Below are 24,080 nucleotides of genomic sequence, written 5' to 3'. Positions count from 1 at the left end.
CATCACTATCTGAACACACATACTGCATATGCATATGACTATATTGAAATGTACTTAATGTGTTCTGTGCTAATGTTGTAATATTGTGTTTGTTTGTGTTTGTGTTTGTGTGTGTGTGTGTGTGTGTGTGTGTGTGTGTGTGTGTGTGTGTGTGTGTGTGTGTGTGTGTGTGTGTGTGTGTGTTTTCCAGACTCTTCCAGAGAGGCAGCAGAGGCCAAAGAGTCTGCAGCTGGGGGATCGCAAGCTCGCACTGTCACTGTTCCAGGGAGACTCCGCACAGCAGAACATTCTGCAACTCCCCTCGTCTCCATACACACCGCGCAGCTCCAGTACGTGCACACACACACACACACACACACACACACACACACACACACACACACACACACACACACACTCACCTCAACTCACTGAGCCCACTACCCCCCTACATACAGTACACACACAAACACATACATTACACACACACACACACACACACACACACACACACACACACACACACACCTCAATTCACTGAGCTCACTACCCCCCTCTCCATACACACCGCGCAGCCAGACCCGGCGGCAGACACAAATTCACGGACGGGCATTACACCTTTCCAGGGGGGGCACGGGAACTTAAATTGATCACGGTAGTTTAAGCTGACACTTGACAAAACATTCTAATATGAAAATGTAGATGCAATTGTTGTAAAATAGTGCAGCTCCTTTAAGAGAGCCCCGTGCACAGGGATGGAGAGAGAGAAAGCGAGAGGGGATATGTGTGCTAGAGATGCGTGTGGAAAAAGTAGACGTGCTGTTGAGATTGGAGCTAGTCATATTCAAAATAATGCAAAAATAAATCCACAGATAAAACCAAAATCCTCGTTCATTTGCTAACAGATAGATAGCACTCTCTTTCAGATAGAGTGTTAGGGAGTTAGCCCCGAAGTTACGGATAACTTCGTCCCTGGAGTGGTAATAAGCTTCCTGTTCTCAGACTAGCTCAGAAGAAAAAACAGTAACGCTATCAAACAAACCGAGAAACTACTAGGCCTACCTCTACTAACTACGATATGAGATATAGCCTACCTGCGAGCCGATAAGCATATTTGTCATCGGATGACAGGGGTTAGTGCAGAAGTGAAGTAGACTGCGCCACGTAACCTTCTCTCCATTTAGGTGATGGGCTTACCGAATGTTTCTTTTGCGCTCCAAAAACAGTCCACGTTGTCCAACAAAAATAGTAATCCCAAAAATACAATTGGAAAAAAATAACAGCATCTTTCCAGGTGACCTGTCTCAATTTACTCCCACTTTCCTCCACTACCTGCGGCCCTCTCTCATTCGAAAACTTGTCAGTTCCTCTTCATTAGTCCGTCTATCAGACCAACCCCCATCCCAGCCTACAACTTGCGTGTTTCATAAAGGGGTAGCATAACGTATAAATACAAAGCAACAGTGGAAAAAATATCAATAACAATTCATTACTCATTATGTCAGCTTCTGCTTCATTTTAAAAGTGACAAATATTTAATTTGTGGATTTGTTACAACACACACACACATACACATACACACACAGCCTCTTATGCAGCCCATACCTTAGCTATTGAATATTGAGGTGGGCATAACTAAGGGGTACCACCATCATAAAGTGTCCACTTTATTTAGTATTGTACTGTAAGTGTTTGTCCCCTTACTACTCTGAGATGAGGAGGGCTGCGCGAGCGTCTCAGTGCAGACAGAGCAACACTAGAGGGCGCTGTTGGGGTGTGAGTCGGAGGCCTGGCGCCTCAAATCTAATGGGTCTGTGTTCCCCTGCAGGCTATACCTGGCTGCCAGAGGATGGCACTGTTTCTGCACCCAGTCCAAGCACACCACCCCCCATGCCCCCCAAGAAGCACCCGCACGAGTCAGACTTTCCCCTCAACACTGCAGAGGTGAGAACACACTCTCATACACACACACACACACACACACACACACACACACACACACACACACACACACTCTTGGTCTCATCTCCATGTCTGCCTTTGTGTCTCTGCAGTTTACTCCTCCATTACCGACGAAGGTTGACGGCAAACCCCCTCCTCCTCCTCCCAAAACCCGCAAGTCCATGTTCCCCTCTTACGAGCACAGCCTCTAGTGATCTCCCTCTTACTGCCCCCTACTGCCCTGGAGACCTCATTACACCTGTCCTGCACCTGATCCTGGGCGTTCAGTTCTTCCAGCCTCCCCACACCACTCACTGGGCCTCTGCAGCCTCTGCCCCCAACACTGGGGCACTTAAGACCATTCTGCCCCAACACTGGGGCACTATGGACCATTCTGCCCCCAACACTGGGGCACTTAAGACCATTCTGCCCCCAAAACTGGAGCAGTTCGAACCATTCTGTTTCCACAGCAGGGCAGTTTGGACAATTCTGTTCCAACACCAGGGCAGTTTGGACACAGAAACAGCTAATGCCTTACTGAGCTCTAGGGGTGGTCTCTGGCGGTGTGTGTGTGTGTGTGTGTGTGTGTGTGTGTGTGTGTGTGAGTGAGAGACAGATATAGAGACAGAAACAGCTAATGCCTTACTGAGCTCTAGGGGAGCTTATTAGAATTATTCAGGAGATTTTTTACCTTGATAATTTGATTTTGTAATCAGAATTGGTTTTGTATATGTTCTTGTACTACTGTGTGTGTGTGTGTGTGTGTGTGTATGTGTGTCTGTGTTGCTTCTCCACTGGACACCTGCTACTTTTAGGCTTTTATAAGGGAAAATGTACTTGAAATGGGGACGATGGCCATGCAGCATTTTGATGAACTTTTGATTCCAGTGAAGTTCCTGTGGCACTTTAGCTCCGCGTGGGCTCTACCGAGAAGCCTTCCTCTCCACACACACACACTCCTCCCAGGACTACACACACACACACACACTCCTCAGAGGACTACTCACAGACACATTCACTCAATGCTCCAAGGATTCCACACAAACACACTCAGAGGATTCCGCACACACACTCCTCTGAGGATTACACACACACACACACACACACACACACACATACATACATACACTCATCTAAGGACTACACACTCACTCCTAAGAACTTAAAAAACACACTCGCCTCTGGGGTCTACACACATTGACACACTCCTCCGAGTACTCGTCACACACACAGCATCAGAACACACTAAGCCAGCATCACACACACACACACACACACACACACACACACACACTCTCTGCACAGTGGGATGTGGTGTGTTAAGTGCCTGTGGGTCTCCCTCCTTCTGCGTCTGACTGAAATCAGCACTGGAATCTCTCTCTGGCCACGTAGCTTCTCCATGCAGCGTTTGAGCAACAAACAGACCAAGCTATGCGCTTTGCAACAGATGTTTATATTTTTTCACAGTGTGCATTTTAGGTACTCTCCTGCTGCCCCGCACTTCATTGGCTAGCTTCACCTAACGCTGAAGCTCCTGAGTCATTCCTCATTGGCTAGCTTCACCTAACGCTGAAGCTCCTGAGTCATTCCTCATTGGCTAGGTTCACTTAACGCCTCAGTCATTCCTTATGAATTGTATTCCTACTTTGTCCTTCCATTTCCAAGCAGGTTCCAATGGCACAAAGCATGATTTCAGGATAGTGGGGATGAAAATGCAGTTTGAGTATTTTACACCTTAAGAGTAAATAGACTTGTTATATGGAACATGTGGAAGAGACAAGTTGTATTTAATGTGTTCCTTAAAAGCAAAACCAGCTTATGGTGAAACGGGCAATATTAGGGAAACTAGCCTGACGGTGTGAAAGTAATATTTGGGAAAATTGCCTGACGGTGTTTTTTTTTTTTCTTCTTTCTTTGAGATACTGTATGAGTACAAATGTGCAAGATTATTTTAAACTGAATATTTTTGTAAACAAAAAATGGTTAACCAAACAATTGCAAATTAAAGATGTGTCTAATTGAGACATGAAAACGATCAGCAGATTGTGGGGTGTCGTTTTGAAGCGCGTGCCTGTAACTTCAGCACCATTTGGACAAACGTCGGCAGGAGATTTTCCTCACATCCCTGCTCACTGCAGCCCTCCTCTCACTGAATGCCACTTTATTTAGTGCTGTTTTAGAGGGCATACTGACTTGCTGAAGTGTGTGTTTGTGTGTGTGTGTGTGTGTCCATGCATTGTTTGCTTTTTTCAGGTGCCCTGTGCTGCCAAGGAGATGGCCCTGACGGTGATTTATTCTAGTCCAAATGTTCTACTGCGTACGGTGCTGAGAGTCTTTCTCTGGACGCATAAGACGTCTAGAGAAATATGATCACATATGACGCCCTCTCTCCTCTCTCCGGCCCACCCCCCTCAGCATCGTGGACGTGTTGATGCAAAATCATCAGACTCTATTTACAGTCATTGTTATGGCCAGGAAACAAATCAACTCAAGTCAATAGGAATCCTATAGGCAATAATGTATACCAGAGAGCAACCATTTAGACATGAGAGTCATTACTTTTGAGTGATAAAAATGTTGATTCCATGTTATTATGAGAAATGCCTAAATCATGTAACTACCACCTAACAACCACATACTGTATGCCACATATGTAACAATAACTTGCATTTACAGTATATAGCACTTTATCAAGGCACCCAAAGCACTTTACAGTGAAGAGGAGTCTTACTAGCCACCACCAATTTGAAACACCAAACTGTGTGATGCAGGGCAGCCATTATACGCTAGAACACTCATCACACAGCAGCTTAAGATGGAGGGTGAGGAATGAGTGAATGAGTTATTTACACTGGGGGAGGATTAGGGGGCCGAATTTAATGAGCCACATTGGAAATTTAGCCAGGACACTGGGGAACCCCTTTATCTTTACAATACGTGGCATGGTATCTTCAATGACCACAGTGAGTCAGGACCTCGGTTTAACATCTTATCCAGAGCATGGAATGACACTGCATGTGTTTAAGGGGCAGTTAACACAGCTCTGTGGCGTTTTGGTCTAAAACTGGAAAGCTAGCTACCTGAAATACCTACAAATTCCTGCACAGGGGCGGAGCTACGTGGTGGCCAGGGTGGGCCACGGCCACCACTGGTCAAAGCTTGGCCACCCTGCTGGCCCCCCCAGCTCCGTTCAGTGAAAAGTAAAAAAAAAAAAAAAAAGCCGTTTTCGACGGCACTTTGCCAACACTTTGCAAAGCAGGGACTGAACCAGTTACTGCACTCTATCTACGACCATTGGCCCAGTCAGGAAGTGTAGCCCATGGTTGTGATCAAAATGTGAGTAGGCCTAGTGCAGCAGCAGCAGCAGCAGCGGGACAATTCAAGTCATCTGTTAAAAAACACTTGACAGTAGACTACTACTTAACCTCAGTAACAACAGGTGAGTTGATGATGAGTTGTAACATTAATGCTAATAAGATGTTAGAATGTGTCACGAATCATAGCCAAGTGAGCTGCGTTGGGCTGTCCTTGTAGGCTCTGACATTGACTTGTGGGGCTGATCAGAAATAATCGGATGCCCGCGGTAACGCTGTTACAAAAATATTTCGATAAAATTTGGGTGAAATGCAAGCATATTAGGGCACATATCTCCAATAAAAGTAGGCTAATAGGGCCTAGCCTAGGCTACTTTATAAAAAACATAATTTGCTGACTGCGTGGTTCTTGCCATAGCTGGTCAGGCAGAGGCAGGCTGCTTTGCCTGAGTTCTTTGTTACATTGCTCCAGAACTGTTCATCGCAGCGAGATGAAACCTTAATTGCGTGACAGAGCAGAAGTGGGGCTTTCCAACGAGACTAAACACTTGCCTGTGCGATCAAGTATGAAAAAATAAATAAATAAATAAATAAAATTGATTCATATTTACAGTTCACCTGCGCACCCATTACTCTCGTTTGAATTACTCGCGAACCCGTGATCGCATAGATATGGCAAGTATATCAGAAGAAAGAGGAGACACAGGGCTATTGGTACCAAGTATATCGCTGCTTCCTGGCTATAAAAACAGACAACGTGACTGCAAAATAACATCATGTACAAAAACCAACGCTGCACACCCATTACTCTCGTTTGAATTAGGCCACGAACCCGTGATCCGATCAGATAGATAGGCCGCATGTCAGATGAAAGAGGAGACACAGAGCTATCATTTGATACCACGTTCATAATTCTGGGTAAAAAACAGACGAAATGACATCAAAATAATAACTTCATATAGCTCGACTTACCCCACGTTTTTGTACGTTTTTGTAAGCATGTTCATAATCCAACGCTATCATGTGTTTCTCTATGGCAAAGTATGTTCATAATCCGGTTTTGAGATCCCAGCAAATTTCTGCATGGCATCTAATTCGAGACTCACATTCCATCCCAATTTATTCGACAAAGAAACACCTTTTTGCCTTCACTTTGTTCATGACAATGCAGTAAAAAGTTGTTTTAGAATCATCATGAGTGTACACACAGAACACGCAAACTCGGGTTCAGTCAGGTTCGTGTCACAGATATGGAGCGCAGAAAGGTCATTTTTCATTACTAAATAAAAAAAATGGCATTTATTTCTGTCAGCCCCAAAGCCCCCCTCCACCATGGTTCTTATATTGCCAGATTCAGGACAGTCTGCCCTACACATACATGAAAGTCATGTCCAGCTGACAGAGATACATTTCAAAATAAGAATGGTATAATACGCTTTTTGTCTTTGTATTATTTAAAAATCAAAACCAAATCAATGTAAGTATTAATATGAATTGGTGGCAGATCTGGTTAGCCTAGACTGTTCTGAAAAAAATATAGCATGTGTAAATGGCACTTATAATGACCAGGATAAATGCTTATAATTAAAGGTAGTGAGAATGGCCATAAATAGAGTAGGGCTCATAGGGCTAAATAAAAAAAATGCCATTTATTTCCGTAAGGCACACACCACATATTTTTCACATTTGCTCAGCCCCAGAGAATCTCTCCACTATGGCAATGATATTGCCAGATTCAGGACAGTCTGCCCTACACACACACATGTGCCAGCTGACAGTTTGCAGTGGTGAGATACATGTCAAAATATAAGAATTTTTATAATGCACTTTTTGTATTTTTATTATTTAAAAATCTAAATTAAATCAATGCATGTATTAATACATTAAATTGTGGCAGGTCTGGGTAGCCTAGACTCTATTCAGCAATGTATAGCATGTGTGTATGGCACTTATTACATTGACCAGGATAAATGCTTCTAACTAAAGGTAGTGAAAAAGCCCTTAAAACAGTCTAGGGTTCTAAGGGTTAATTTCTTATTTCAGAGCCATGTTACTTACAGCCAAGTACTTGGAGTGGATATCAGAAAGAAATATAGTTTGGCCATCAGTATAAGATTAAATATCTGCATACAATATTTGTAGTAGTTTAGTATTGTTCTTTAACATCATTTGAATAAGACTGATTAAGTAAGGTGCATTATCATAATGTACTTTTTTTATAGCATTGGCCTATTTATGGAAAATGTGTTGGAGTGGACAACAAACTGACCTGTGTATCAGTGTTGGCTTTACACAATTTATTGCCATTATTAAAATAGGCTATCCTAATCTTCAAAACTGTTTGAGTAGTTTTCAAATAGTAGTTTTGATTCCCAAGTGCCACCCCAATAAAAAGTCTGGACCCAGCTGGCCCCCCCTATAAAATAAAACTGGCTACGCCCCTGTTCCTGCAAACATCAGTGGTGCTGAAGTGACAGGCGATTGTGGTCTTAACTCGAAGTGAATATGGTCTTAACTCAAGCAAACAGGAATTCTACACAAAATGAGGAAATAATAAATCATACCAGACATGAACCATTTTATGGTGTTTAAAGTAAACAAAATATGAGGACAAAGTTCAGATTTATATTTCTAGCAGTGTACACAGTATCAGTTGAACTCACTACATTACTGTCATTAAAGGGGAACTTGGCAACTATTTCAACGTAATAAACCCGTTTAGAAATCATTTGGATGGTTAAATGACCTGTTCCGGTGAAAATGGTGACTATTCCCGCTGCCCCTATCGTCCCCAGGCGGAAAACCAACCTTGCAACATTGAGACTACCGTCCCGGAAAGAGAAGTGAGACTCGTTTTAAATCGTGTTTCTTACCTTGTAACATCCACATTGTCTGCCGAACTTATGCTAACCGTTTTGCTAACTTGTAAACAAATCAATGTGCTTTATCGTTACCTCTTTCCACAGTTTGAAATAGCATAATGCACAATTTCTCCAGCAGAGGGGGAAATCCTGCCAGGTTTCCCTTTAATGTCATTGATAAAAATGACATTATGATGATTTTGATTCTGTTCTGATTATGAGAAATGCTTCAACAATATGACGATGCTATATTTCAGACACAGTTAAGAAAGGGCTGCTTAAAGTGAAGGAAGAAACGTCAGGTTTTGAGCCAGTATTCAGCAGAGCTACAGAGACAGACCTCCCGCAACTTTCACTGGAGTCTCTAACATCATGTAGAAGTAACAGTGTGATGACATCATGCACAGGTAACAGTGTAATGACATGTCCTTGTCACAATATGGTAAATATTTGTGGGGTTTGGGTGGGAGCCTTAATGAGAAGTAGCCCTGCTGGTGTCTGGTTTCTTCTCAGGTGCCTCCAGACAGGTGAGGCAGGGGTACCTGTCCAGCGTGAGGTTGTAGAGGTGCAGCAGCTCCTTCCAGTGGCTCTTCTTGCCGTAAATGAGCACGAGTCCGCAGACGGCCGAGTAGAGTGAGGAGAGGAGGACGATGATGACCAGCACGTTCTGCTGCTGCAAGATCAGGTAGTGGGTGTAGAGCTCGGCCGCCAGGAAGAGCAGGTAGGTAAAGGCCAGTGCCAGGCTCATGCGGATCACACGCACCTCCGCGCCCAGCTTGGGCCCGTGGAAGCCGTTGGTGCTGGACTTCAGGTGGCGCAGGTGGAGCAGCAGGTGCACGGAGATGGAGACGCTGCTCTTCAGCATGATGACCCCGGGCAGCACATCGCAGATGATCAGGTACAGCACCACGTACGTGTAGCCGGACACGTCCACCGACAGCACCGAGCCGCACTCCGTCACCCAGGTGGCGTTGTGGCTGCGGGTGGCCATGCTGGCCAGCATGGGGCAGCAGAGGGCCAGGCCGCAGACGGGGATGAGCAGCACGGTGGGCCGCACGTGCCGCAGCACCAGCTCCTGGGCGCGGGTGTAGCAGTGCACCGGCTCCATCACCAGTTTGGTGGCGAAGTAGAACAGCAGGAAGGCGGTGTTCCACAGCACGGAGAAGCGCAGGCTGAGCACCAGCACCACCAGCAGCGGGTGCGCCTGGCCCAGAATGCACTGCGGGTCCATCAGGTCCAGGCTCATCGAGAGCAGAGCGAGGGCCTGCTGCAGGATGCTCTGGAGCGCCAGCGCGCTCGTGATGACCTCACACGGCGTCCAGCGGTGGGTGCTGCGTGCGTGGCCGACACTCTGCAGCAGGATGAACATGTGGAAGAACACGGAGAAGACCGCCACGCAACCCGTCAGGCACCACACACCCAGGCGGTGAGCCGGCGACAGCATTATGCTGGACGTGTGTGTGTGTGTGTGTGTGTGGAGTGTGTTTTTACTCCATACAGAGGGCAGTGTGTGAAGTCAGAGCCGACCAAACAGATCCCAAACTCTAATGGCAGCTCTGAAAATCTGCTCTTTCTCCTGAGAAATCTGCCTTAAAAGACAAAAATAAACATGTTATAGCTCTCATATTTGTTTTAAAATCCTCTTTTATCATCTTACCCTGATATCTACTGATGTTATCTACTAATGTTATTTTTAGGTAGCAATATCTTGCTCAAACAATTCATCTAAAATTCAACCCTGACCCAGTCCCTGTTAGGAGACAGCAGGTGATCGAAACTTAACCACAAAATCTTTCCGTCAGACATCTTTTGTTGTTTGTTGTATGTAAGCATATATGTGTGTGTGTGCATGTACAGTATGTATGTGTGTGTGTGTGTGTGTGTGTGTGTGTCCTCACCCTCATGGCCTTAAGGATGTCCAGGTTGTCCAGTCAGAGCTCCTTGGCCTGGGTGAGCTACTGTCTCTGCAGCAGAGCACTCGGATGGCTCTGCCCGTGAGTCTGATTTATACACTGGTGAGAGAGAGAGTGTGTGTGTGTGTGTGAGGGGCTGGTTAGCAGCTTGGCTTACCACTGCTTATCTAACACACTCCAGCCAACACAGACTCAGTTCACATTCAAATTGGCTTCCTGACGGCTTTTGGCTGTGTCCTTCACCACACACACACACACACACACACACACACACACACACACAAACATAGTGGTGTAATGGTGTGTGTTTGTGAAGTCAAATGTGGTGGACCTGAGGTGTGTGTATGTTTCCTGTCTGTCTGTAGTGCATGTGCCGTCGGGAGTTTAATGCTCACGGCCAAACACAGCTGCCTCTCAGCACGGAGGGATCACACACATCACACATACCAATATATACACACATGCATAATAAAGACCCATCACACAATACAGTCATATCACACACACACTGATATACCCACACATATAATACACACACACAAACACATGTCGTACACACACACAATACATCACACACACATCACACAATACAACCATGTCACACACACAATACAGGCATGACACCTGCATTGAAGGAGATCCCTCAAAATGTTTATGAGTTAGCTAATCCTTTCCTGCCAGCTGTTACTTTACTGAATGCCCTATCTCTGAAGTGTGTTAATATATCATATTGTAGCGCCCGGCTGCCAATCACAGTAGTGTCCGCTCTATGTATATTATAAGTATAAATACTCTTTTGATCCTGTGAGGGAAATTTGGTCTCTGCATTTATCCCAATCCGTGAATTAGTGAAACACACTCAGCACACAGTGAACACACAGTGAGGTGAAGCACACACTAATTCCGGCACAGTGAGCTGTGAGGGGTTAGATGCCTTGCTCAAGGGCACTTCAGCCGTGCCTACTGGTCAGGGTTCGAACTGGCAACCCTCCGGTAAGTCCGAAGCGCTAACCAGTAGGCCATGGCTGCCCCTAATATCCCCGGGCACGCTGATGGTTGGCAGGCTGGTGAGAGGGGACGGACCCCCCGGATATAAGCAACCTGTTGAGGAAGTTCATCCTCTCATGTCCTGGGCCAGATGTGGGCCACTGAATTCTGGATATCGGTGCGTTAATAACATGTTCATGGACATAAAACAAAATAATTAAACACCGGCACTCCAGTGAGACATTAAAATATTGTTTATGACAACAGCGTGTTGTCACACACACAGACAGACACACAGTCAGCCATGTGTGTGTGTGTGTCTGTATGTGTGATGACATAATGCAAGACCAGCAAGTGTCAAAGCGGCACAGGGCTTCTGTGTGTGTGTGTGTGTGTGTTCCCAGGTGATAGTGTAATGATGTGTTGGGGTTTCAGTGCTGGTTTGGCTGCTTTGCTTAGTGGCCTACTCCCCCCTCAGCCCTGGTGCTGTGGTCAGACTGTGTTTGACTGGGGGAAGCAGCGGCCGGTTTCTCGTCCTGCTGTGGGGGCCTGTGGTAAAGATATCAGGCAGGTCAGTGGCTGCTGCGTGCGTGCGTGCGTGTGACCGAAGAATAGACACATGCTGTTCTTCTATTTACAAAACTTCCACTCGTCACTTGTATGTTGGCATAGAAACCCTACTCTTACTTGTGATAGAGTCGGCATAGAAATCCTGTGCTTACCTGTAATATGAGCATGAAAATTCGTTCCAAACCAGGGACATAATTTATGTAACAGTTTTGGTAGGACACATATCCATTCCTTACTCTTGATGTAATATATATAATGGTTATTGTGTCACACAAATAAATGTCATACTCAATGTAATTTATGTAATGGATATGGTATGATACAAATCCATTTTATACCCACGATGTAGTTCATGTAATTCATCAGTTTTGAAAAAAAAAAAGTCGGTTGACTTCCTCCTCCATGTTTAAAATGAAGTGCAGCTTGAATCTGCTTTTGGCTGGTCTACTCCTTCTGCATTTGTCTAATTCCATGCTCTGGTTGGCCACAGACGCCTTCCACTGTGTCATCAGAGACAGATGACAGGATTATTTAAAAACTAATATCTTCAAATTCAGCCAAGAAAAGTCCTTAATAAATCTCAGCTGACTCTTTGCATCTGTAACAGTGTGTCACATAAAAGCACAGGCAGAAGAAAGACCACTACTGTACATGTGTACAGAGATGTGACTGTATAAACACCACTACATGTGTACAGAGATGTGAATGTATAAACACCACTACATGTGTACAGAGATGTAAATATAAACACCACTACATGAGTACAGAGATGTGAATATAAACACCACTACATGTGTACAGAGATGTGATATAAACTCCACTACATGTGTACAGAGATGTGAATGTTTAACATAGATACACTGTAGATAGATAACATAGACAGACATATTGGAGATCAATAAAGTATCTATCTATCTATCTATCTATCTATCTATGTTAAACACCACTACATGTGTACAGAGATGTGAATAAACACCACTACATGTGTACAGAGATATAAATGTACATAAACATTCATCTGAAAGAGGCACAACAAACACCAGCTTTAATACCGATTTTTCCGGACTATAAGTCACACTTTTTTTCATCGTTTGGCTGGGACTTAGTCAGGTGCAACTTATATATCAAAATATATATAATTTAACATGTTTTTAAGACATGTTAGTCAGTATGAATTGACATGAACGCTACATGAAACATTACCGTCTACAGCCGCGAGAGGGCACTCTAGGCTTGTGGAATGAGATCGAGAGCTTGGTAAACTTGCAACAGGTAAGTTGCCAATGCTAATGCTTTACAGTAATACTGTTGCCAAGGAAACGTCGGCCTACACTGGCATCGCTCTCAAGCTACAAGTCACTTGCTACCCACTTCTGAGCTTACCAGAGGCTGAAGCAGTGGGTGCTAGCCTATATTACACAATTGTTCCCTTGAGGCATTCCAGCCTACAAATTTAATAAAAAAGTAATTCATGCAAAATTACAAAAGGCCTACGCAATAAGCATTTTTGTTCAGTGAACCTTTTGTAAAATGCTTTACAATTACCATCGCGCCTTCCTTATCTCCCAGTTCGCCTCAGCTTGCCGCCATTCACTCCTTTGTCTTCATTAAGACTCAAGGTAGAATTCTCAATCTTTTTGGCCTCTGTGCCCAGTTACATACAGTAGTCTGTCTGTTCTTGGTCTTGGATTTTGTGAAATAATTTTCTAAATAAATGCAACTCATAGTCCAGTGCACCTTATATGTTTTTTTTTTCTTTTCTTAAGGCATTTTTTGACAGATGCGACTTAAACTGCAAAAATATGGTAATTTTCTCCTCCTTACTGCTGCTGCTGCTGTGTGTGTGTGTGTGTGTGAGTGTGTGTGTCAGGGATTAAAGTGAAAAAAAAAATTGTTTGACTGAACTTTTTTCAGGCCATAAGTCATACGTTGTTCATATCTACCTATAGAGATAGCACCCCTTTTGCGGTCGCGACCTATTGGTTTTTAATTTACAAAAAGATGCAAACAGCAATGTAAAGCACCAAATAAACACCAAAACGAGGCTACAGGGTACTCTTAAGTTACTATAATAGTATAACTATAAGTATAAGTATATATACTCTTTTGATCCCATGAGGGAAATTTGGTCTCTGCATTTATCACAATCCGTGAATTAGGGAAACACACTGCACACACAGTGAGGTGAAGCACACACTAATCCCGGCGCAGTGAGCTGCCTGCAACAAAAGCGGCGCTCGGGGAGCAGTGAGGGGTTAGGTGCCTTGCTCAAGGGCACTTCAGCCGTGCCTACTGGTCGGGGTTCGAACCTGCAACCCTCCGGTTACAAGTCCGAAGCGTTAACCAGTAGGCCAAGGCTGCCCGAATGCCACCTACAGGTGAATGCATAGAACATAACAATCCTATGGTTTGTGTACCCTGTAGCCTCGTTTTAGCCGCCAATGGCCGCCATGTGAATAAGGCGAATTGAGAGTGTTCTTGATTGAGATTTAGTTTTCCTGATGAACAAAACAATATTTCAGTACCATCCCTGACCATTGCTGATTAGCCATTGCTGTTCTTTTCTACTGCAGCAATATTGTAGCAAGGCTTTAACTTACACTCTTATTTAATTACTTCAGGCCAAAAGTGTTTAAAGGGGAGATTTTTTTTCTTGTTAATATACAATTCAACACCAAGTAAAATCTATAAAATCAAGTTTGCAAGACTTCACATTTCCTCATCAAAGTAACGAATCAGAACAGTCTAGATATTGTTCATATTTCCATTTGTTGCCTCATCCGCATTTAATGAAAACATAGTAATTTTGAGTTTTACAGACAACTCAGTTTTCCAATGAGCAGCAATACTGTGTGTGCTCATGCAGGAGGTCTGCGCATCTGATAATGACAATCTGGAGAGGGCGCTTTTGTCTTCAGCAACTGATTGTATAAGGTTGACAAGAGGTTGTGATATGGTGAGGGACAGGTCGTGTTGCGCTATGCTATGATAGAACATGCGTAGCCTATACTTTCTGAGCGCAAAAACGGTCAGCCATAGATAAACGTAGCCTACCTCTGTCGTGGTGGCTAGTTGCACCAGGTAGGGAAGATGTCCTGAAGTGCACGAACGTTAACCTTATGGCGGTCTTCTGATTGTTGGCGTGCTAAAACGTTTTCCTATTGCATCCATAAACAATTTTCTTGCAGCAAACCGCGCAAAAGCAAACCCCTGGCACTTTATTTTTTTACACCATGGCTTGTTAGTTCTCCCGTTTCCACTCGCTCGTTAAAAGTGAGGCCTAAGCAAAATAGGCTACAAGGCTGTCTGTGCGTCACAAACACGACTGACCGACCCCTTTACTCAACAGTTCGCGATATTATTTTATGTAACACGCTCAGACAAAACCTTCCGTCGCAAATTGTGAACAACATGTTGTACATGTCAGACGGGATATAGGCATAGGCTACGGTTTATATTGCGTCGCTTTACATATAATGTTAGTTGCATTGATTAAAAACTGTAACAATAATAATACATCGGGTGGCATAGCAGGCTATCTGTTCAAGTCAGGTGACACCCAAAATGAATGACCTCCCCTGACAAGAGTTCGCGATAGTAAGAAATTGTCTACATGATGCACGGAAAGAACACAGCCTCCGAATTCGCACATAGAGCTCACAATATCATATCCAAAAAAGTTAAACGGATTGGGCAACCTCATCAACTTTTAGACCGTCAGACGTGTTCTTTTTTTTAAGCAACCGCCCCAGGCCAATGAGACAAGCGTGACAACATAAACAAAGCGAAACTCATGGCTGACGTATCTTCTTGAGCGGTCTCTGATTGAGACACAGAAACTTCTCAAGAACACTATAGGTCTTTAAACATTTACCATAACACACATTCATAGCCTGGCGAGGGCGCGTCTAGATTTCTAGGCTAACACATTCATCGGACCTAATATTTGTAGCCTAGTTGCCTTAACCCTTTCATGCACGCATTATGAAAAAAATTCTCTAGAATTTTTTAATATTGATTTTATTACTCTATATGAGCCTAAAACTGAAAAGCATTTTGAATTTTTTAAAAATATGATTTTATATAGAAGTTATTTTACTGTCCACGTATGTGGACAGTGCGCAACAATGGGTTGCGCAAAAAAAGAGTAATGACAGAAAATATGGACCATTATGTGACTTTAATGCAAAAAACCAACAGTTTTTTTAAGTACATCATAACAGTAATGATTTTAATTGCACAGAAGGATATTCTAAAGGTGTTTTGCAACATTATAAAGAGTTAAACATTTAAAAAAGAGTTATTTATAACAGTATTTGATCATTTTTTGAACATATTTTGTAACAGATAACATATAAATTATTTTAAAATATTTGTCAGTTAAAAAAAGTAGATTTTACAATCATATCATGTTGGTTATGTTGTTAACTGCAGAAAAATATTTTTTTACTATGTCATTTAGAAGATAATATTTACAAACATCTCGAAAGATTTGAAAAATGTTTTAAGTTTCAAAAACTGATTGATTTTACAATCATGTCTGTAATGTTATGAACAGCATTTTCCCTTTTTAAACATCGTGTGTGTACTGTATGCGTGTGTGTACTGTATGTATGTGTGTGTACTGTGTGTGTGTGTGTGTACTCTATGTGTGTGTGTGTGTGTGTGTGTGTGTACGTGTCTGTGTATGTGTGTGTGTGTCTGTGTGTACTGTATGTGTGTGTGTATGTACTGTATGTGTGTGTGTACTGTGTGTGTGTGTGTGTGTGTGTGTGTGTGGACTGTATGTGTGTGTGTGTGTGTGTACTGTATGTGTGTGTGTGCGTGTGTACTGTATGCGTGTGTGTACTGTATGTATGTGTGTGTACTGTGTGTGTGTGTGTGTGTGTACTCTATGTGTGTGTGTGTGTGTCTGTGTGTGTGTATGTGTACTCTATGTGTGTGTGTGTGTGTGTCTGTGTGTGTGTATGTGTGTGTGTGTACTGTATGTGTGTGTGTGTGTGTACTGTATGTGAGTGTGTACCGTATGTGTGTGTGTGTGTGTGTGTGTGTGTGTGTGTGTGTGTGTACACCACTTAGTCATCACCTAATCACCTAATGTCTTAATATATTACTCTTTGCAAAACATGCACACCATTCATTGGTCTCTATATATTTCTGTAATGTTGTCATAAATAGGCAGTTCACATAATGTATAACATGTAGTTAGGTCATTATTTATGTTTACCAAATGTTTGTTTCTTTGTCATTTAAAGTAGTTAAATTCATATTTGAACAATACAAATAAAAAAAACTTCCTAGTTACAAAATCCGATTTTTGGTCATCAACTCCTCTGTTGCGCAACATCCACGACTATACGAGCGTCTACAAACTATATTTTACATCAAATATCATTTCTAACCTCATAGAGTTGTTCAACACACTCTCCTGTACACTATAATATTTTTTTTACCTGGTTTAGCCTTCTTGATTAGAAACTTTTTACAGATATGCCTGGAGCATTCAGCACATGGCCATTACTGTCAGCCATGTTGAATTGATGATGTCATCAAGCAGTCAATATTCCAAATATAAGATGATACATATTGTTAATATATTGCAATGGATCTATTAAAACTGCCCTCAAGTGGATTGGAGTATATCAGCATGATAAACAAATAGAAATCAGAGTTAAAGTTACTGTCCACAGATGTGGACATTGCCCATGAAAGGGTTAAAAAAAGGAAAAGAAAAGGTGATAGACCCCCCCCCCCTCCTATTTTTTTTCTCACAGGATCTGCATCGATCTCAACGACGTACGACGGAGAACTTTAATCCTTGGTGTGTGTGTGTGTGTGTGTGTATGTGTGTGTGTGTGTCTGTGTGTACTGTAGCTAGGCAATTAAGCCAATCCCCCAAAGATTTCAGTCAACATATTTCCCACCCAATAGTTCTAGAGGTGCAGACGCTGTAAGCTGGTGCATGGTTTTGGTCTTTAGTTTTCCCCAATAGTATCTATCTATCTATCTATCTATCTATCTATCTAAGAACACAGAATCTCAGGCAGCTCCTTACATGTGAGTGGTGGCTTATATTTTGTGTTTGTGTGTGTGTGTGTGTGGATATGTGGATGTGATAACAACAATAACAGCATATATCTGTATTTGGGGTCTTTACATTTCTGTCCTGCTGTATACGGTGTGGGTCACAACAGCTTAACTGATGATCCAGAAAATATCTTAAACCCAGGGTAGAGTGTGTGAGTGAATGTAGTCTGGACTCTGTGCAGGAGGGTCATTGTGTCAGAGATGCTGTAGAAGGCCAGAGTTCCTGCCCTGTGATCCACATACACTCCTATTCTGGAGCTGGCCACTAGAGGGAGTTTAGTCTCTTTATTATTGTGCCTGAAAGAGGAGCTGGAACTGGTAATGAACAGCCTCCAGGACTGATCATTATATCCAAACACACACTCCCTACTCTGTCCTTTCCTGCTGATGCTGTTATATGAGACTGCTATATCAACCAACCTACTCCTCTCCACCTCCCAGTAGCAGCGTCCAGACACACCCTCTCTACACAGCACATGAGGACACACATCAAATCTCTCTGGATGATCAGGATATGACTGGAGTTCAGCTCTGTACTCCACCCTCCTGTTCCCCTCAGACAGATGGAGGCGTCTGTGTGCTGTGTTTGGATCCAGTGTGAAGTGACAGGAATCTGTTGTATAAGAAAAAACAGGACAAACTTAGACTTGTATTTGTGTACTGCAGTGTGTGTGTGTGTGTGTGTGTGTGGGGGGGTGTTCAGCTTACACTGCAAGAGCTCCTCTCTGGTCACTGGTTCAGGAAAATAAGCCTGGATATCACTGGATACTGAAAGAGAAAATATAATTTTACTAGCAATAAAGCTTCAATACATAGTATAAAGAGAATATAATGATAGCATCATATTACTTTTCAGAATGAGTCTGTTAGCGCTGAGGGATAGTTTTATTTCAACGGTAGAAGGGAATATAACTTCGTGACAGACTCACATTCTAAAGACTGGATTATCTGTGTCACTGTTGAGAGACACAGAAAATACAGTCAAAATGAATCCATGTTTATTTCAACATACAGTACCCTCCAGAATTACAGGCACCTCTGCTTACTGTAACTAAAAAGAGGAATATAAAATCATCTTTTGGAAATTGATAATTTTATTTTTATGCTCATTGAGCTCAATGCAAATCAAACCAGCTATAGGCTAACTGAAATAAAACCATGCCAGTCTCTAGGTATGGTGAAGGGTATGTGATGATGTGGGGCTATTTTAATGTCAAAGGTCAAGAGAACTTTATCAGGATGCATAGTAAAGGTTGGATATTCCATCATTTTTGTACTTGAGGCATTAAGATCAATTTCCAAAAGATGATTTTATATTCCTATTTTTAGTCACCTTTAGCAGAGGTGCCAGTAATTCTGGAGGGTACTGTAACTGGTCTGATATAGTTCATGAATGCATCCAATCAAGATGTTTGTCCAACCTGCTGCAGATATCTTGGCTACTTCCTGCTTGAAGATGCCACCCAGTTTCTCCTCCAGCTGCACCTTCACTGCAGAGATGGATTCCTTCACAAACTCAAAAGAGAAACTCTGGTTGAAGGTCAAACTGGTTGGAACTGTACTGCAAGGAGGAGCAGTGACTGACACAACATTCTGCAGAGAGAACCACAAGGTGAGTCAGATCACCTGAATAGTAAGTCAGGACTGTTTCCCCCAAAGGCTGAAGACATTATGAGTTAAATCAGTTGGTTTAGTGTGTGTGTAATTATGCATTAGTGTGTGTTAAGTATGTATGCATGTTAGATACATTATCTTACTGCATGTAAAGCAATACAATTCCTATCACACATTACACAGCACACATACAGTTTTTATCATGTGGACATACATGTCATATGTTGCACAGAAAGATATATCAGCTGAATTCTTCCTGTCATTGAAATTCTTATGTTATGACTGCTGGTAGCATGGTAGTGATAAGTGTCATACAGAAGTCTTTTTTCCCCCAGACTTTTTGGAAAATGATTCCCGGGACAACGAAACACCGGGGCACATGAAACTTGGTGGTCGTGTAGCCTCCTAGACCTTTACAGAAAATAAGTGTTTGGTTTCTGGGGGCCACAATAACTACCCGAACCATTGCACCCAAGATCACACAATTGTATGGTACGCTGGTCTCAAGGGCCCACATCAACCTACAGTACCATAATGTGATGTTGCAGCCCCAGTAAAAATGAAAATGCAAAAACATGCCTCTTTAATTGCCTCCATGTTCAGAGTTTAAATTTGCTCCAAATTTGATGTGATACCCCTGACATCCTCTGGGGGTAAGCCCATACAATAAAGGACTGCAGAAGGAAATGTATTTAATTTAATTTAATTGCCATTAATGATGTCACCTTGAGGAAATAATTGTGATCCTCTGTATGTGCAAGCTGCTCCAGTTCAGCATCTCTCCTCTTCAGCTCAGCAATCTCCTGCTCCAGTTGCTTCAGGAGTCCTTCAGCCCGACTCACCTCAGCCTTCTCCTGAGCTCTGATCAGCTCTGTCACCTCAGAGCGCCTTCTCTCAATGGAGCGGATCATCTCAGTGAAGATCCTCTCACTGTCCTCCACTGCTGTCTGTGCAGAGCTCTGTTAGGAGACACACAAAGAGGAGGGCAGGAGACACACAGAGGGAAGTGAAGCTGAAAGTGTTTCATGGTGTCAGTGGTTCTTTGTGTGCTGTAGAGATGACAGCAGAGGCACAGTTACTCAGTGAACTCACAACAATGTTGCCTGATAGTGGAATTAGAATTTAATTTAATTTAGACTCTTCTCCCCACATCATAGACAGTGCACTTACTAATGTCTAATATAATGCTAATACTACTCTACAAATAGTTTACTTTGGATGTATGCCCATTATTATGACCGCCGCGCAGCGAAGCGGTGGCCAAATTTCTGTCAAGGATTCCCGGGACACTGAAAGACCGGGGTACACGAAACTTGGTGGGCATGTAACCCCACATGGATAGCATGGAACCATCGTTTTTCGTTTTGATCTGTAGCCCCCCCGCTGGACTGGACCCCCCGAAAGGAGGGTAGGGCAGACACAGTTTTCTGTGAATATCTCGAGAACCGTAGGGTTAAGGAGGACCACCTTTTTTTGTATGTTGATCTCAAGGGGCCATGTCAACCCATTCCATAACCTCATTTCATGTATAGCGCCACCTAATTAAACACAAAAAAGTAAAAATGAGGTGTTGTAATCGCAGGTATCTGTGACCTAACAAAACTGCACAAAATTGGAAGTGTAGGATCATTATGACACCCTCTGAATGCACACCAAGTTTCGTGGAATTCCGTTCATGGGGGGGCACACAATAAAATAATTTATGTGTACATTTAGTGACCGTACACCAACAGAGTTTTCTGTGAATATCTTGAGAACCGTAGGGCCTAGGATGACCAATTTTTTGCGTATGCTTGCCTCCAGGGGTCATGTTAACCCATTCCATATGCACACATATGCATAAACAGATACACATGCACACACATACATTCACAGTAATCATACGTATGACACATACTCACACAGTAGACATATGTACGCATGCATGCACATGCACACACACAGGCACATACGCAGGCACACACACAAGCACGCACACACACACACACACACACCCACACACATAAACATGAACATATACACACGCACACATGCACACAATTCAAGAATTTCTCAGAATTATGAACAGGCAAGATGGGGGTGGGGTTGTATAAAATGAATTTTACATGTGAAATCTATGAACTAATCATGTTTTGGTACTTGTTGTCTAGCAGATACCAGTGAGAATTGAGTGTGCATAGTGCAATTTAGTGAGACAGTTAGAATCATATATGCCTTTCAGCGTGATTTATTTTTGTGGAAAAAATGTGCTGGACTGGGTGGCGGTCATATTTTGTACCACTCTGCGGTACATCTGGTTTAGCATGGCTATCATTAAGCAATATAATGCAAAATGAGTTTGTTCTGACAAATAACCTTATACCTCTGATCTGGTAATGGCACATCAACACAGCTGCCATAACAATTATAAATTATATTAGAGAGCTGAAACCTTAATCAATTAGCAGTTTGTCTTTTCTGTGGTCAGTACTCACCTTGAGAGTCTCCACAGCCTTCCTCAGCTCCTGCAGCTCCTTCTCTCTCTCCTGGATTCTCTGCTGGAATCTCCTCTGGGTCTGCCCCAACTGCTTCTGTTTATAATAAAACAAACATACTGTGCCTAACTATGTTTCCTATTCATTTGTCAGAACAATGATAACAATAACCAGATTTTTTTGATGAACACATAATATTGTAGAAACAACATGATCTTGTTTCAGTTAGAGAACTGGTATTAAGCATTAAACACAGGGACTGTAAAAAACATTGGACCTTTTGTATGGTATCATATTGAGAGAGACATCCAGGCTACCCTAATCAATGACGCCAATGGCATTTGACGAAAAACAAACAACAAGAAGTGATATCAACCCTCGCTAATTATCTATTCCACTTTCTCTCAATATTCACATTGAGGCTGCCATGGCAATGTTTGACAGATTTTACACATTTTGCCCTTTGCACCTGCAATGCTTACCTGCTTTGTGAGTTCTCCAATGAGCCTAATATACGTCTGCAGAAAATCAGTAGACTTTAAGAAGTATAATGCTGTTGTCATTATATAAACACATCACTTGTATATCAGACCTTTCAAATAAAATGAAGACACACGTGTAGCTCCAGTACTCACCTGTTTGTTTTTCCATTCTGCTGCAGCTGTGACTGTGTCATGGCCTTTATGTTCGTCCATCGTGCACAGATAGCAGATACAACTCTGATCAGTACTACAAACTATTTCAAACACCTGATGACGGGGGCAGATCCTCTCCTGTAACTGGCCTGTGGCATCAATCACTGAGTGTTTTCTTTCTGGATTTACATAATTGTGAACTTTGAAGTGAGCCTCACAGTAAGACAACAGACAATCCAGACAGGACTTCACAGCTTTGAGTTTTCTCCCAGTGCAGACTCCACATTCCACATCTCCAGGTCCAGCAGAACACTGAGCAGGAGCAGCAGCCTGGAGTCCAGTCTTTCTAAAGTCCTCCACCATCTCAGCAATCAGAGTGTTTTTACTGACAGCAGGTCTTGGCCTATATGTCTGTCTGCACTGGGGGCAGCTGTAGATGTCTTTACCATCCTCCTGATCCCAGCAGCCTTTAATGCAGCCCAAACAATATGTGTGTCCACATGGAATTGAGACTGGATCCTTTAGTAGATCCAGACAAACTGGACAAGTGAAATACTTTTGTCTTTTGGCTGAAGCGTGCGCCATGTTTTGTCCCGATCACACACAGCAGGAGAGGAGACAGCAGTGTGAAAGGGCACTTTTGGTTTCCTGTATTATCATCAGGAGGAGTGGCTGCCACATTGATAAGGAGAGGTGACAGCAACTTTATCTGAGAATGTACTGTACGTATGTCTCTCTCTATCCCAGTGTGTGTGTGTGTGTGTGTGTATGACAGACACAGCGGATACCAATTATGGATGCATCCCTGGGTGAGACATCAATCCATGCAGTCACACTATGTATGTGTGTGTGGGTTATTTGTGTGTGTGTGTGTGTTTGGTGTAGAGCTGCACACATGTGTATGTGTGTGTGTCAAAGGAGACCATGGTGACCAGTGATCTTTAAGCTGTACTGTACTGACCAACGATCCATGGATCTGTACTGCCACCCAGTGGCGACAGAGTGTCAGTGTGGCTGCTGCCCCCTGTAGGCCACGGGTAGAAGTGCTGCTCCTGCACCTCACCTCACCTCCACTCCACTCTCATCTCTGAGACTGACCTGAAATGAAGGGAAACCTGCTCTGCTCTCTAAAGGAGAAACAACTTCTTCAACAACTCTAAACACTGGGCCTGTGATCATAGTGAAAAGTAAAGAATGTGTGTGTGATAAATTATGTCTTCATTGGAGAGTTTATAGTGTAGAATTCTTTATTGTATGAGTCATGTTTCATCACATCTATTTGATCACATAACTGATTCCTTGGAGATAGAGTGCCTCTTGAAGGTTGTATCAGCGATGGCGGGATAACGCCACTTCTGTTGACGTTCAAACAAAACTGAGAGCTAGCTCGCTACTCCCTCTCCCTCCCTCCCGTGCAATTGAAACTCTCCTGAACGCTCGTCGATTATTGGTTGGAACAATTTATTTTGCCATTGAGTGGTTGGCAACACTTGTTAACAATTGTTTTTGTGTGCAGATCTCAGAGCCTAGGCTGCCTACAGAAACACGTTTTTTTGACGGCCTGCTTATGCGGGCGGGCAGCTAGCGGATCGTTAGGAAAGATTAGATGAATGTAATCATTAATGTTTGGGCCTTTTTTGGGCCTACAATCGCTGATACAACCTTTAATAGAGCTTAGAGTTACAGTTCAATTTATCAACACTGA

The 24,080-nt window shown here is 43.0% G+C and overlaps 4 protein-coding genes and 1 long non-coding RNA gene across 9 annotated transcripts in view; 1 reads left to right on the top strand and 4 right to left on the bottom strand.

Annotated features, from left to right (window-relative positions):
• The window catches only part of dock5 (dedicator of cytokinesis 5), a 47,529-nt gene extending 43,570 nt beyond the window's left edge, over positions 1-3,959 (top strand). For both annotated transcript variants that reach the window (XM_042100147.1, XM_042100148.1), the window contains 3 exons: positions 191-329; positions 1,808-1,923; positions 2,034-3,959. In XM_042100147.1, the coding sequence (XP_041956081.1) occupies positions 191-329; positions 1,808-1,923; positions 2,034-2,132 (354 nt within the window). In that variant the 3' untranslated portion in view covers positions 2,133-3,959. The remainder of the gene's footprint in view (positions 1-190; positions 330-1,807; positions 1,924-2,033) is intronic.
• The window catches only part of LOC121714945 (tripartite motif-containing protein 16-like), a 1,397,702-nt gene that overhangs the window by 1,356,744 nt on the left and 16,878 nt on the right, over positions 1-24,080 (bottom strand). Inside the window, exon 9 of one of the 3 annotated variants that reach the window (XM_042100204.1) lies at positions 17,684-17,736. The exons of the other annotated variants lie outside the window; for them this stretch is intronic. The gene's annotated coding sequence lies outside the window, so the exon portion shown is untranslated. Of the gene's footprint in view, positions 1-17,683; positions 17,737-24,080 lie in introns of those variants that run through there. 3 annotated transcript variants of the gene reach the window in all.
• On the bottom strand, positions 8,568-10,464 carry LOC121715627. Its single transcript, XM_042101497.1, has 2 exons — positions 9,994-10,464; positions 8,568-9,684 (listed from the first exon to the last, which is right to left on the bottom strand). Exon 2 carries the CDS (start codon positions 9,537-9,539, stop codon positions 8,568-8,570), a length of 972 nt encoding a protein of 323 aa, XP_041957431.1. The 5' UTR covers positions 9,540-9,684; positions 9,994-10,464.
• LOC121715003 lies at positions 11,234-13,240 on the bottom strand. Its single transcript, XR_006033504.1, has 2 exons — positions 12,508-13,240; positions 11,234-12,380 (listed from the first exon to the last, which is right to left on the bottom strand). It is a non-coding gene; the product is annotated as an uncharacterized LOC121715003 (long non-coding RNA).
• On the bottom strand, positions 17,728-22,975 carry LOC121714953 (tripartite motif-containing protein 16-like). Of its 2 annotated transcripts, XM_042100216.1 has the most exons (7): positions 22,376-22,975; positions 21,741-21,836; positions 19,992-20,225; positions 19,074-19,245; positions 18,582-18,608; positions 18,361-18,420; positions 17,728-18,265 (listed from the first exon to the last, which is right to left on the bottom strand). In XM_042100216.1, the coding sequence occupies exons 1-7, from the start codon at positions 22,958-22,960 to the stop codon at positions 17,751-17,753; spliced, it is 1,689 nt and encodes a 562-aa protein (XP_041956150.1). In that variant the 5' UTR covers positions 22,961-22,975; the 3' UTR covers positions 17,728-17,750. The 2 variants fall into 2 exon arrangements, with proteins under 2 accessions (XP_041956150.1, XP_041956151.1); XM_042100217.1 differs by lacking the exon at positions 18,582-18,608.

Source organism: Alosa sapidissima, chromosome 8, assembly GCF_018492685.1.
Source record: "Alosa sapidissima isolate fAloSap1 chromosome 8, fAloSap1.pri, whole genome shotgun sequence".
Classification (NCBI taxonomy): domain Eukaryota; kingdom Metazoa; phylum Chordata; class Actinopteri; order Clupeiformes; family Clupeidae; genus Alosa; species Alosa sapidissima.
The sequence above is the reverse complement of the archived record's forward strand: the minus strand, read 5'-3'. Positions and strand labels throughout refer to the sequence as shown.

What these genes read in the sequence shown, in the direction of transcription:
- LOC121715627 (XM_042101497.1), bottom strand. Translation starts at nt 9,539, where the DNA reads ATGCTGTCGCCGGCTCACCGCCTGGGTGTGTGGTGCCTGACGGGTTGC.
- LOC121714953 (XM_042100216.1), bottom strand. Translation starts at nt 22,960, where the DNA reads ATGGCGCACGCTTCAGCCAAAAGACAAAAGTATTTCACTTGTCCAGTT. An exon ending in AGGCTGTGGAGACTCTCAAG is followed by an intron (nt 20,226 to 21,740) that starts GTGAGTACTGAC and finishes GTCTCCTAACAG; the next exon opens with AGCTCTGCACAGACAGCAGT. An exon ending in AGCCAAGATATCTGCAGCAG is followed by an intron (nt 18,609 to 19,073) that starts GTTGGACAAACA and finishes GTCTCTCAACAG; the next exon opens with TGACACAGATAATCCAGTCT.